This window comes from Pelodiscus sinensis, chromosome 28 (assembly GCF_049634645.1).
Source record: "Pelodiscus sinensis isolate JC-2024 chromosome 28, ASM4963464v1, whole genome shotgun sequence".
NCBI classification, from domain to species: Eukaryota; Metazoa; Chordata; order Testudines; family Trionychidae; genus Pelodiscus; species Pelodiscus sinensis.
In genome coordinates, this window is record NC_134738.1 from 1,307,295 (window position 1) to 1,322,414 (window position 15,120).

At 44.6% G+C, this 15,120-nt stretch overlaps 1 protein-coding gene across 2 annotated transcripts in view; it reads right to left on the reverse strand.

Annotated features, from left to right (window-relative positions):
- Positions 1–15,120, reverse strand: part of GFPT1 (glutamine--fructose-6-phosphate transaminase 1) — a 63,691-nt gene that overhangs the window by 21,311 nt on the left and 27,260 nt on the right. The window contains exons 4-12 of one of the 2 annotated variants that reach the window (XM_075910965.1): positions 14,693–14,818; positions 11,511–11,569; positions 9,772–9,906; positions 7,048–7,109; positions 6,249–6,328; positions 6,088–6,141; positions 2,109–2,214; positions 734–897; positions 234–329 (exon numbers count right to left, since the gene is read on the reverse strand). In XM_075910965.1, coding sequence (XP_075767080.1) covers positions 234–329; positions 734–897; positions 2,109–2,214; positions 6,088–6,141; positions 6,249–6,328; positions 7,048–7,109; positions 9,772–9,906; positions 11,511–11,569; positions 14,693–14,818 — 882 coding nt within the window. The remainder of the gene's footprint in view (positions 1–233; positions 330–733; positions 898–2,108; positions 2,215–6,087; positions 6,142–6,248; positions 6,329–7,047; positions 7,110–9,771; positions 9,907–11,510; positions 11,570–14,692; positions 14,819–15,120) is intronic. The other variant, XM_075910966.1, reaches the window with a different exon arrangement.

Sequence of the window (15,120 nt, forward strand, 5' to 3'; positions counted from 1 at the left end):
AGTCTACTTCCTAGCAGAGAGGGCGCTCATATAGAAGCAGCCATTATAAATGGCAACTCTGTCAGTAGAATGAACTATCCCCACACAGCCATGGAAGGCCCCTTCTCTGCAATGGCACTTCCTCTTGTAGACATAGGACATCGTTCTCTTTGGCCGTGCTTCTGCTCTACACCACCCCACCGCCATTTGGCAAGCACCAGGTTTAAAACAGTGAAAGGATTAATTTAAATTACCAGTGTAATCATCAAAGTTGACTCTTCCTCTCATTGTGTTAACAACAGATTCTGGTTGCTCAAAAATTTCCTTCTGCATAAATGAACTGAAGTTACCTTAAAAAGAAACCACACACACACAATGGAAACTTCATTATACTATTGAACAGGTATGCAATGAAAAGGTGAACACATGACAACGAACATGCCGATTGTTAGAATGGGGTGATTTTTCTCACTCCTGTATGTGATTGTGTTAACAAGAAAGGTGCACGCTGCTGTTATTTGGCCTTTCACCAATGCACCGGGAACTGGTTATTGCTGAAGGTCAGACATCAGACTTGATGGTCCCATGGTCTGATCCAAAATGACAAGTTCTATTTTCTCTTGGGGACCAATCTGGGAAGCAAGGGATGCTTCTGAATGGGAGCTAGGATCCTAAACCCTACAGTTTTGATTATTAAACCATTGGCTCCCATGGGCAGAGAACGGTCCCATATTCAAATGTAAAGAACTTTTACCCTTCATGATCTGCTGAAGTTCCATCTGCAAGGTCTGGACAGCACGTCCAGGGTGGTCGCCCGCTGTGCGTTTGATCCGGTGGATAGAAAGACGACCATCCACCACAGCGGCTACGTCGTCATCTTCTAGGAAAATCACTCTGTTGGTATGCTCAATGACAGCGCTATAAAGAGAACAGGTCAGCTGCCATAGGGCACCACTTCACAAAGGAGATGAGGTCTAGAGTTGAGCTCATAATCTCACATGCAATTTTTTATTTAAAGAAGTTGCACCGTTCACTTTCTAGTGCACCATTATTAGATTAATCTAAGGCCCCACTATAAGAAATCTCTATGAATTCCTTAGGCAAAGCCTGTTATGCAGCAGTGTAGTCTTATCATTCCAAGCAACAGACTGGAAACCAGCATTACTGGACTCTATTCTCACCTCTATACTAGAAAAACAGATTTGAAAATACAAGCTTTTAACTGATGCGATTTTAAATATGATTGTGACCTGAGCTTGGACAGAGCAAACCATATTTAAATACATCAGCTGGTTATAGTGAGCCCTGTATACCTAGCATGGAAACTCTCTGTGTAAAAAGCAGGTAAGACACATGGGTATCAAAAGGCCACATGTGTAAAGCTCTTCAAACCTCTTAGATGCAAGTCAGTTACTGTCACACTTACAGGTGCTTCTGGAACAAACACTGTTACTTTAACAACATGCTAAAGAGTAGCAGTTTCATCAGGGATTGACCAAGGCTAATTTTTTACCAGTATCTTTTACCCTCCAATAGGGTTAACATAAAAGATTTTATAGATGATATGGGGAATTAAACAAGCACAGAGTCCTTAGAACAGCGGTTCTCAAACTTTTTGAGCTCCGGAGCCCTTTACGTAAGCAAAAATGTATGCGGAGCCCCAGCGGTCCACTGATTGTATGTGTTGTACTTATCGATGTTTCCAGTTTGTCAACCTCGTGGAGCCCCTGGAGATGACTCGCAGAGCCCCTAGGGGTCCGCGGAGCACAGTTTGAGAAACACTGCCTTAGAAGAATTGCACAACTCTCCTGATAATTTCTGGGTCAGTCTGTTTTTTTAATTAAGGCCACTATCTTCACAAGATTCCCATTATTCACCTCTGGAATCATATTAATTGCATAATTTGCACTAGGACAATGCCACTAGAATATTTCAAGCCTTTATTTCTTTAAGTCTTATTTAACTTCCCTTTCACCCACTCCTTGTCATCAGTAAAAAAGGGGGCATACAATGTACTGAGGGGCAACATCTAGTTGATGTTTTTAAGACACTGTGACAGTTAAGTGTTATTGATAAAGCAACAGTTGTATTAAGTTATTCATTTGGGCTCTGAATTTACAGAATCTTACCTCGCGTCAGAAGCAAAGTAGTACTCCACAGCTTTCTCTTCAACGGGGAAAAGACAGGTGGTACTGTCAATACGGGAGAGGCTGCAGCTTCCTTTCTTGTCTTTACCTGGAATGTCGGACACTGTATTAGCATTTAGTGCCACCTACACTTGCACAATAAATAAGGCATTGGAATATGTCAGCCTTGATCACAGTTCCCAACTCACAGTATCAACATGAAGCTTTATTTTGAACACTTCACATTTTTAAGATCAAGGCACTAGAATCAATTTAACACTGATGAAAAGAGGCTTAGCCAAAGTGATCAGGTTTTTTTTTCTGGGCAATATATCGTTTGTTCCCATTCTTGAGCTCTTTCCTAGGTTGCTCACATGGCAATGAAAGCTTTTTGGATTAACTTGATGCTCAAAATACTACAAAGATGTTCCATACTTCTTGAATGTCTATAGAAAACATCAGTAAAAGTACTATGCTCGGAAATCTCTGTGCGACTCTATTCCATTTCTGGAGGTTTTGAATTTATTCAATATCAATATTTTTTCTCTCACTCTGTCCTACTTACAAGTCTAAACTTTTTTTAGAACTGCTGGGCACACGCACCCTAGAGTTTGAGAAACAAGCAGGACTTCATCGCCCCAGGCTTAATAAAAATTCACCACACCAATCTCTTCCCTCTACTACACCTGTGCAATCACATGGTCTTCTGTGCGGCTCAAAAGATGTAACCCAAAAGCAAACTCTCTCTCCTGGTCCGTTTGTTAGCAGCGTTCACACAGAGGCTATGGAGCATGAGAGCACAGTACTGTCTGCATGAGTCTACAAGTGGAGCAACTGACAAATGAGCTTCTTATAATTTTGGTCCAAGCTTGTAACACCAGCAGCCTGCAATTTGGACACTCAGGCTGTGTCTAGACTACATGCCTCTGTCGTCAGAGGCATGTAGATTAGACACATAGGCAAAGTCAAATGAAGCCGCGATTTAAATGATCGCGGCTTCATTTACATTTACATGGCTGCCGCGCTGAGCCGACAAACAGCTAATCAGCTGTTTGTCCGCTCAGCGCGCTAGTCTGGACGCTCCCCCGCCGACATCAAAGCCCTTTGTCGGCAGCCCCGGTAAACCTCATCCCACGAGGAATAACGGGGCTGCCGACAAAGGGCTTTGATGTCGGCAGGGGAGCGTCCAGACTAGCGCGCTGAGCGGACAAACAGCTGATCAGCTGTTTGTCGGCTCAGCGCGGCAGCCATGTAAATTTAAATGAAGCCGCGATCATTTAAATCGCGGCTTCATTTGACTTTGCCAAAACAACAAATGTACATGGCTCCGTCGACGGAGCCATGTAGTTTAGACGTACCCTCAGATTTAACCGCTCATAGGAATAACTTCTGTTGGTCCAAGGGAGGCGTAACTAACAGCAATAATCTTTGAATCAAAGGATACGTTTTTGGGGAATTGGTAGAAAATTTTCCAAAAGCCTGAAATTTCACTGAAAATTCTCTATAGCATTTCAATATTTTTAACTATCTCTAGATTTTTTTTCTTAACTTCAAGAAATATTTAGCAGTGAAGACACTGTAATATAATTTAAGGAAAGTGTTACTTAATATTTAAATTTGGACAAAACATTGTAACAAGACAGAGAGCAACTCTGCCATGGCAGGCAGATGATTAGAAAAAGCAGAAGACACAGAGGATAGATGGGTTACAAGAGAAACTGCAAGTTTAGAGGACATATTTTACATTGATATATACTACAAGGAATATAATCTACAACCCTGATCATTTCACTTTGACTAAAATAGCATAAATTGGGCGGCATTTCAATTATAGACCATGTACTTCATTGATTTAGATGGGGCTCCACACAATAGCTAATATTAAAATTCATACAGCTGCAATTTAGTTATGTTTTCCAAAACCATTTTTTTCTATAATCAAAAATAGTTTCATGTTGATACTGATGAAAAATAAGGAAGTTCCGCTAAACCAACAGTTCAGAGCACCTCAGACTTTTTCTTTCAGTTTGCAAACCAGAAAACAGACAACCACCAGAAAAGGCAGAGCAATGGGTCCAGTGTCCCTTCTCCAATAAAACGCCCACCCTTGATTAAAGCATGCAGATTTTCTTTTCCCAGGCACATTTCACCACATCATCTTTATTACACTGGCATTGCTTTCCAAAGAGCAAACACCCTGTGTTGCACAATCCCAATGACAATACTTAGTGATCAGCTGTAAATACAATAGGAGGGCGTGCATATGCAAGACAGCACATACACACACACACACACGTCTAAATAATGGGGAATGGATCAGCCTTGAGAGCAAATTCATGCTGTTTTGTTTCATGTAATAAAATGCATTAGATTCAATCTTTTAGTCATCACTACTTTAGTTACAATGGTCAGTTTCACCTAACCAAAGCCAACTGCATATCATCAGTGGATATATGGGATCACTGATATAGGTCACCTGGCTGCCATGTATTACTATTTAATAGACACAGAGCAGCAAGTCCTCACCTTCAGAACAATGATTGCTATCTACTCGGGGCAAAAATAGGTGGAGATTTTGTAGATAATTGGGGGAGAATAAAACGAGCACTTCAAAATCCCTTGGAAGAAAAACTGCTGGGCATATTGTGATACTTCATCAACCCCCTGTAGCACTTTCAAGTATAGCCTAGTTTTAAAATGCTAACATGGCAGAGAATAATATTAGCTTCTACTTACTATGAGGTACTTTCCGTGCTTACTTGAGCAAGGCTACCTTTGAAATTGCTTTGCGAGGCATTTGCAAAGACAGAGTGGCATAGGCTAATTCACAGTCTTTACCTAAAACCACATGCCATTATATGCATTTCCTGGGATAATATGAAACCCGATTGCTAGCTACCAAAGGAAGAGCAGCACATCTTGCTAAGCTGCCAGCAGTAGGTCTTACCACAGGCATGAACTGTTTTTGAAAAGTGAGAAACCAACCATTTTAATGCAGTTTAATTAGACAAATTGTGGTATGCCACCAGACCTTTATCTGTGCTTACAGAGATGGAGAGAAGCCGAAATCACCTACTCCTTTCACTTCAAAAATTAAGTGTAAGTTGGCTACACTGACCAGTCCACGATCACCTCCATAGCTCCAAAACCCTCTAAAACATCATGACACTGCCTTGTTATTGAGGTCACTCGCTATTCCTAACATGTGCATCCCATTATGATGTACCTACATGAAATTAAATTCAGCCCCAAGCTACTACGGAGACTTATCCCCTTCCTAGCTCCTTATGAATCCTTATAAAGAACTCTCCTAGTTCAACCTCACACTGTGTCAGACGGTGCGTGAAAGGCTATTTTTAAAACAGAAAAGGAGAACTTGAGAAAACAGATTAGACTGTTAATTAACAATGATTCATCACAGCTAAAGGCACGCCCCAAACTCAAGTACAGAAATAGATTTTTTTTGGGGAAAAAAGTCAGGATCTAAAAAGTGAAATAAACCCAAGCTACAATGTGAACCCCACTGTATCAATCACATGCTGCAGATCAGATGAACAGTTTGCTCAAACCACTTTGCTTTGGTGATGAGGTTTCTCAATGTGAAAGTGTTTTCTAATTCCAGTGGGGTATAATTTCAGTGTTTTTTACCCCCATCCCTTTTACAAAAAAAAAAAAAATCTTATTTCACTCTTTCGCGCAGTAAATAATCCCACAAGGAACTCATGAAAGAACCTCTTCAATTAGCCAAATTAAACTCACAATATATTCAGAATCACTGTAACACTCATACTTACGGGAAAGCAGTTTTGGGGTGGGTGGGGGGGGGGTATTCTAAAGTAAAAATCTTTGGGTCTGTTTCATTTTGCTACATGGAAAGCAATAACCACATCCTAAGGAGGCCATGCTAATTTCCCTTGTTATCAATTCTTTTTCAAAGAAAAGGCAAAACTTGTTGTATTATAGGTATGTCTCAAGTAGGCACCTTTCTCCAGTTCTATGGATATTCCACCCACAGAATGATCTATAGGTTGCACAGCTGAAAGTGTAACAAAAAAAGAAAAATAACTTCACACAATCAGTGAAAATAATCATTTTTTAAATGGAACAGTATAAATTAAAAGAGAAACAGTCTGTACAATTCACCTGTCCTGTACAGTACTGGAATGTGGTCAGTGGAGAGCTTGTGTTCACTTCGAACGCCAATCAGCAGGGGACTTCCTCGTCTGCATATTAAACATGGAGCGTTAAGTGATGATACACAGAGCATCAATGTACCAACCTGAAACTAGAGGGACTGCTGTTCAACACCCCGATATCAAAACCAATTAACCTCATCCAGCTTGTTTTATTGACACTCTTCTCAAACAATCAATTGGTTAATGCACGTGAAGGAGGCTGCAAAACTAGGACAAAATTCTCTTCTCAGTTACATTAACCTCCCCCAAACACTGAGGATGCGGTTTTCAAAGCTCATTAGTGATTTAGCCATACAATTTTAGCTCAAATTAATGGGAATGGTGTGGCTAAATCTCTTTGGCCTGCCCCCGCCCACTCCTGCCTGCATGTAAGTGTGTAACTGCTGAAATGTGCAACAGTTAAACGTTTACCTGAATAACAGTTTTTAAACATCGTGATTTCAGACCTGTTTTACATGGGTATAAGTGAGATTCTGAGAATGAATCTGGTAGTTCAGAATTTCTCAGAAGAGGGACCTTATGAACAAGAGATGGGGGAAAGAGAAGAAAAAAGTAAACTACATTAAAAAAAATCAGATTTTCAAACAATGCAGGGAGAACATCCCCTAGGTTACTCTCCTCGGACTGATACACCGCCATCAGCAGCAAGAAGAGGAAGAGTTTATGAAATTGCATTGGCTATGACTGCAGATAAAAGGAAAATATTGTCCACTGAAAGATACATTGTTTACTATAGCAATCTTTACCTCGTGCCAACAGCTTGACCAGGATAATGGACACTTTTAAATACAAGGGCAAAAGCACCTTCCTGGAAGAAAGGACACAAATGAGGATACCATTACAAATGACATTTACAGCCAACTTTTTCAAATACCAGCATGTACACTGCACCTATAAGAATATTCTTATTCAATCCAACAACTGTCTGTTGGTGCGTTTTTCAGAGTCAGTATTTCATGTGCCTAGTTTTGAAACCATGTCCTTTCATTCCCTTGGTCTAAACCAGTTATTTTTTAAAAAAGCAGGACTCCCTAGTTAGCCTCAACTGACTACCAATGTAGAAGCTCTTAGAGCAGTTCAGATGGTGGTGAATTGGCAAACGGTGCCAGAGGTTCTCAAACCTCATCGCACCGCGACCTCAGAAGGGGGAATCGAAGCCTGAGTCTGCCCTAGCCCTGCTGCCCCGGATAGGCAGGACCAAACTCGGAGCCCCTCCAACCCAAGTGGGAGGTGGGGTGGGTTAAAGCCAGAGCCCAAGGGCTTCAGCTGCAGCCTCCAGGCCTGTAACCTGAGCCCTGCCACTCAGGGCTGAAGCGTCAGTCTTGGACCCCAGCAAGTCAGCCCTCACAACCCCATTAAAACAGGGTAGCTACCATTCTGGAGTGCCCAGCCCACAATCGACATACAAAAGATCCAGCCAACAAACCTTTGTGCTGAATGACTTGAATCTATTTGCCAAACCGCTTGGGCTCTCACGCCATTGGAACACCTCCCACAGCCACCAAAGGTGCTATGCAAAATTGGTGCCTTGCCTAGGGCTGCTGCCATTCTCCTGTCACCCCATGGCTATTCAAATAGCAAAATAGCACCAGGAGGAAGCAAAGTGCTTTGATGCTGTTTTTATGCACAGGACTGTGCAGATGACTACTAATAAAAAAAACCCTCAGAAGATGGGGCTGATGGACCTGTAACTAAACATACATGCTTTTCAAGCAAGTTTCCACAAGAGGTCAGCATCTCTTTCATTACTGGAGGTTTACAACCAACCAACTTCAGGTCCAGTTTCAGGAAAGGAAACACCGTCTCAAAGCTTTCAATGGGACATAAGCACAAGCTTAAATCCTGCCCTAAACAGAGGTGCTTTCCTGAGACCGGGCTTTAGATTGTGACCGAGTAAAGAAACAAGCATCCTACTGCAAACACACGCACACTGTGGAGAGCCCGTGGTGCCAACAATCATCTGATGCAATAAAGCAGAGCCCTGTGCATCTGGGGATGTGGATATGCACAGCTCATTCTCGCGGCTATGAATGTGGATATAGATACGAACGCAGAGCACTACAAAAAAGCACCCACAATCCATACTTTTAACTGTGCAACTTGCTGTCACGTCGATAGCCACATCTCCTCTAGGAGCACTTTCATCAGGGTAAGAATACCAGTATCTCAGCTAAGTACTTCTAATAAAGACACAGCTGTACAAGCCAACCTGTGTTTGTATAGCCCACTAAAACTGACCCTGCAAATGCAACAAGCTTTACTGATAAAGCTGGCACACACTTGTCAACACAGCTGCAACTACACACTAGGGGCTTCTGTCGGCACACGATGTGGATCAGGAATCAGACCTCGTCCCACTCCTGACTGACAGAACAATGCCTTCAGTTTACAGTCTAGAAGCTGAGCAGGATTAAACATTTAATTGAAAAAAATCCATAGTTTATTAGATAGGAATATAAATTCTTGTGCTTCAGAGCATAAACCAAACACTGATTGCCTGGAAGGAACATTTCTATATAGATTATTCTTTAATTGTCCACTATGGGGTTTCTTGCACTACTTACTAAAGAACACAGAATACAGCAGCATATTGGATTAGACCGGGGTGGGCAAAGGGGCCTCTAAAGGCTGGATTCAGCCTGCCAAGCAGGTGGATCCGGCCCACGGAGGCCCTTCCACTCCCCTGCCCCCAGGCTAATTAGGACTTGGGGGTGGGGAGAAGTGCACAAAGTTTCCTCTACCCTGCCAGGAGCACGCAGCACTCGGAAGCATCAGGCGCTCCTGACAGGGCTGGAGGAGGCTGTGTGTGCTCCCCAGCCCTCAGGCCAATCAGGGTCTGGAGGCGGCGGGAGCATGCAAAGTTTCCTCTGCTCTGTCCTCCCCCTGCGAGGAGCACGCAGTGATTAAAAGTGCCACGCGCTCCTGGTAGGGTGGGAGGAGGCTTCGCGTGCTCTCCCTATCCCCAGGCCAATCAGGACAAAGTTTCCTCCGTCCTGGCCCCACCCTGTGAGGAGCATGTGGCACTTAGAAGTGCCGTGAGCTCCTGGAAGGGTGGAAGAAGACTTCACCCGCTCCACCACCCCCAGTCCCCATACTCCTCCTCCTCCAGGCCGATCAGGAAGTCTCCTCCCAGCCAGGGTCATGGGCACATGGGAACGGGGCGGGCAAAGGCACTCCCCCACTCCCAGACCAATCATGATCTGAAGGTGGGGAACCCAAAGTATCCTGGCCCCTCCCCTTCCAGTGCAGCCCAAGGCCACTTCAGAAATTTTTGAGATGGTCCCCGGCAAAAAATTATTGCCCACCCCTGGATTAGACAATGCTTGGTCAGACTGAGCAATTCCTGTGTTCCGACTTGAAAATAAAAACTATGCTAAAATATTTCAATGTGAGACCCGCACCAGGAGCTTTACTTCTGGGTCTAAAAACAGTTTTAATAAACTAATATTTAAATTTAATTGCTATATTACCAGTTGCTGGATAACCCTCTCCACCAGGGTGGTGAAGCTAATGTCATCACTTTCACGGTTGTCGTACATGTACTTGACAAGCTTGGCAATGCTTTCTGTGTCGGTCTCAGACTCAAAATCATACCCTTTGCTTTCCTGAAAGCAAACCCCAAAAATGCCAGGTTATTACGATGAATGTTCATTATTTGTATTACTCTAAATTCTGGAAGTTCTAGTCATAGGCTCCACTGTGCTGGGATCTGTACAAACTCAGGAAAGATGGTCCCTGCCCCAAGGAGATTACAATCTAAGTATAAAATAAGAGATAAAGATTGATGCCAGCAGACAGAAGTACAAGGAACAGTGGGCAGCCAGATACGCAGGGGTCTCAGCACACCGGCACCCTAACTATTGTCAAGCTTTCTGTAGGCGAAGGAGGGTTTTGAAGGAGGACAGGGAAGTAGTTTTGCAGATGTTTTCAGGGAGCTCTTCTCAAGCTTTATTTGAAAATGTAACAAGTGGATGATGGAGGCTGGAATCAGGCCGATTGGAGGTGGGGATTGACATCTCGACAGTGAATGAAACATGATAGTGGAGGGAGTGGGGGGGAAAAGAATAAGCAGAGAAGGGCCTTGACAATGAAGACAAGTAGCTTAAGACAGATGAGATGGAGAGGGGAAGCAGTCGAAGGGACAGGCTAGAAGGATGAGGCTTGCAGCAGCATTCTGAATGGATCTAGCAAAACAAGCCACAAGATGACGTCATTATAGACTTTGGTGGAGAAGAGTCAGTGGAGCACTGGGGCAGAAACAGGCTGGAGAGGAATTCTAGACAGGAATTGTGCCAAGCCTGTTCATTGAGCAGAGAGATGAAAGGGAGAGGCAGAGCTGGCGAAGTCCTGGAGAGGCAGATGGGATCGTGGGTGGGCTTGTTTGTTTGTTTGTTAAGATGGGCGAGATGCTTGTCTTGTGAAGGGCAGGGGACCAAGCAGAGTGAGAAGAGAAGAGGAGAGAGAAGCATGGCATCAGAGTGGGTGCAAGGGACATTGTGAGTGGGGCTATTCACCATGAACATAGAAAACAGTGGAGTCCTGCAGAACACCAAAACAGTCACTGAATAGCCTGGCCCTGGTTAAGAAGCTCACTAAGTAGGGAAAACAGCTCAGTCAAAAATTCTTAAGTCGTCTCAGCCAGCCTTGTACATAATAAGCATCTCCACGGGTGCCCTCTCCCTCGCATAATCTCTCTCATGCTACTATACGTCAGGGTGCTCTTGATGTATGAAACTGGGTTCAGGGCCCCACTGTTGACAGCATAATCAAAGGGTTATGAAGTCCTGTGAACAGAATGGCCAGCTGGCATATTATTTCCATTACCGCCAAAGGCCAGCACATGAAAACAGATCCTTCATCCTGAAAGAGAGTGTTCTCAACCTCATACACGGGACAGTGTGATCGATCCATGACCTGAGGAGGGGGATAGCTACCCCTAAGGCCTCTAAGCTCCACCCACAAATCAAATCAACACAGGGACGGCCAGATGGGCAGAGTTTATGACCACCTGAGATCATCCCATGGTCACCACAATAGCCATGAAGCCTTCACCTGTCTCAGAAGAGTTTCCACGTTTGTACGTTGAAATCACTGGGCACTATTCGCCTCTGGGGCAAGACAGCTAATGCAAGGACTTTGAGGTTCAACTAGCATAGGGTGCCATTATAACTTTTTCCCACAGCTCAGGCGCACAGCTAGCTTTACTTACCAAAAACTTTCTCAGGTCTTTGTAGTTGGTTATAATGCCATTGTGGATAACAATAAATTCTAGTGAATAATCATAAAAAATGTTACTCAGGTCTACGATATAAATACTTTACATAGACAATAACAGCACATTAAATATTTTATTCTAATAAGCCTACTTAGACAACAGTAGCAGCATCAAAATAGTGAGCAGTTTCTGTAATACACAGCAAGTACTTTGCACAGATTCCCTGCTGTTGGCAAGGACTATTCTAAGTTGTCCAGGAGTAAAACCCGTAAGTTCCAATTCCTAGTCCTGTTCTCCATGTGTTGGAGTAGAGTTCTCACACCACCAAATAACCTTTTCAGAGCAAATATTACAAAGAAAACTCACCAATCTGTTCTCTTTTGAGGGCAGCTTATTTAACTTCCATGCGTTTTTAAAATGTACAGTAAACTTCCGATAATCCGGCACCTTTAGGACCCAGGGGGTGCCGGATTATCAGATATGCCGGACTATCCGAAGGGGGGGCTATGAGGGGTCTAAGGTGGTGTGGGGGGATGCCACCCCAGACCCCTCATAGCCCCCCCTTCCGATATTCAGGCTCTGCCCCAGGTGTCCCCGATTCAGCCGCTGCTGGTCAGTTTCAGCAGCAGCTGAGTCAGGACGCCTGTGGCAGAGCAGCTGGGGTGCTGCAGGGTTGGTCCAGTAGCGCCGCCTCTTGGCGCTGTGAGATCAACCCGGCAGCACCTCAGTTGCTCTTGGGGACGCCTGGGGCAGAGCAGCTGGGGTGCTGCTGGGTTGGTCCCGCAGCGCCAAGGGGCGGCACTACCGGACCAACCCGGCAGCACCCCAGCTGCTCTGCCCGAGGCGTCCCCAAGTCAGCCGCAGCTGAAACTGACCAGCAGCTGACTCCGGGAAGCCCGAGGCAGCCGCTGGTCAGTTTCAGCAACGGCTGAATCGGGGACAGCTGGGGTGCTGCCAGGTTGGTCCCGCAGCGCCAAGGGGCAACGCTACGGGACCTACTGGCAGCACTCCAGCTGCTCTGCCCCCAGCTTCCCCGATTCAGCCGCTGGTCAGTTTCAGCAGCGGCTGAATAGGGGAAGCCGGGGGCAGAGCAGCTCTAATGGTCTGGCTGCCCGGAGTACTTCCGGGTTCCTGATGGTGCTGGACCATCAGGAGTGCCGGACCAATGGAGTTTTACTGTATTTAATAAAGACAGCTGCCACAGTGATACACTGTGTATTAGTAATACCAACTCCTCTAACAATGTTTTCTTAGTATCATTGCATGCAATTCAAAATAGAGGTAATTTTTCTAATGTAGAAGAGGAGAATCTAGGCTAGCCTTCATATGTGCCCATTACCCAATATTGTTAGTCATGCTTATCAAATCAGGTCTTAGTGCTGAGGATGCTAAACATACACAATAATTATGCAGAAATCTTGTGACCAGAAGATTACAGAATATATTTAATATCTGCTTGTAACAAATTTATGAGCAGTACTCGTCTCAACAATATATAATTAGAGATGATCCTTTTTATACAAGCTGCAGGTTGAACCTACGAAATCCAGGACTCTCTGGTCCAGCAACATCTGTGGTCCAGCAGGATCGTGGATGTTGCCAGATCAGAGAGCCCCAGAGCACGAACTGGCTGGGAGACCCATCCCCCGGGAGCCCAGGAGTGGCACCGGCGAACCCTGTCCCAAGGGAGCCTCAGCCAGGTGTGGGAGAAATGGGGCCATGGTGGCTTGGAAGCTCCATCTTCAGGGAGCCTCAGTGAACTGGAAACTAAGTCCAGGCCCTGCAGGCTGGAGTCCAGTGGTAGTGGGGCCGGAGAGGAGCCAACTGCAGGTAAGGGGAGTGTTCCGGGAGGCCTCACTCAGGATGAATCAGGCCCCAAAGGTGCAGGATAAGGGAGGTCCAACCTGTACTATTGTATCTCGGGTTTGTTTTTTTATTTTACACTACAAATAGGATGGTCAGCACAATTTATTCCATTTGAAAATCTTCATAAACTAACTGGTAACATCTCCAGGAATTCCAAATATCTTGGCCTTGTCTTTTAATCCCAACAGTTTTTACTGAACCACCATTTGACACAACACTGAAATCACCTAAAATTAGTTTAACAGATGGAGGATGAGGAACAGGAGATCCAGGTTCTATTCCCAGCTCTGCCACTGGGCTGCCAGGTGACCGTGGGCAAATAATTTCACCTCTGTGCCTCAGTTTCCCCATCCTTAGAATGGGGACAATGATACTGCCTTCCTTTGTAAGGGGTTTGAGATAATGGAACAGAAAGCACTAAGTACTCTTGTTCTTACACCCAGCTCTGCCACAAATCACCTTGCTTTTTCTGATTTTTCCTCATCAGTAAGTGAGAATGCTAATAATGACACAAGTAAATTATCACTGTCTGTAAAGCACTTGAGATTCAAGCTGGTGCATAGATGAAATGACTTATAACAATAACAATCCTAGAATCCTAGAGCTGGAAGAGACCTCAGGAGGTCATCAAGTCCAGTCCCCTGCCCAAGGCAGGACCAATGCCAATGATAAAATAGGCTGGAGCTGTTCTCATTGAGGTCAATGGCCAAATGCCTGTGGGCTTCAAAAGAAGCAAGATGAAGACCACAGCTTGAAACAGAATATGTATTCTGTATGCTCTGCCTCCAAGCACGTGCTTTCAAAGAGGGACAGACCACACTGCACCAATGGAATTTCAGTATGAACCCCCTTGGCATGTGAAAGGCAACCTAGGCTAGTGAGTAGTGTATGAGTGATCCTCCTTCATCCCAAGGGGCTGCAAGATGGTCATAGCCAAGAGGATATAGGGCAGTTTTGCCAACTGCATTTATATACCTAGAATGAACCGTAGCAGCGCTTTGGATGCAGAGGGAGCGCACGGCTCTCACAGTCAGTGTTGTGTGCAATCAGCATGCACCTCGCTTCATGTGTGTGTCACTTTGGTAATACCAGTGGGAAAAAGCTACGCAGATGAAAAGCAGCGGAGTCTGGTAACCCTGCGCATGGGCAGCAGTAAACTAAATGTCTCATGGGCCACACATAGATCCCCAAAGGGCCGCAGGTTGCCTACTACTGCCCTGGAAGTATTGAATAAGTGGCAGTTTGCAAGAGCATATTCACTGCTCCGATTTCCTTTACTCTCTCCGTTCACACAAATAACGCCGGCTTACCATTATTTTTATCTGAGCGCTGAGGGTGGCTGTTGACGGGACTGGGCTCACCATGAGTAGCCCATCGGGTATGTGCGATGCCAAGATGTACATCAAACTCGATATCCAGGTCCATATCTTGTTGCTCTGCAGACAGAAATGCAAAAATGTCACATTATTAGGAAATGAACCAATTCACACTAAAGCCTACCTAAGAGATGGGTCTGACTTTGTGCGCCTAACAGGCAATGCAGGAAGTTACATAGACACTGAAATATTCAAGTAAAAATATAAATCAGAAAATTATGAGCACAATGTAAGCAAAACACCAGGTATGGTTATTGCAGTCAAGACCACGTTGAAGGCCCAAGCCAATAAAATGATGATTTCTCATATAATCAAGGATTTTCCATATGATACACACATTCTGTGCCCCCTTCATTGGAGCC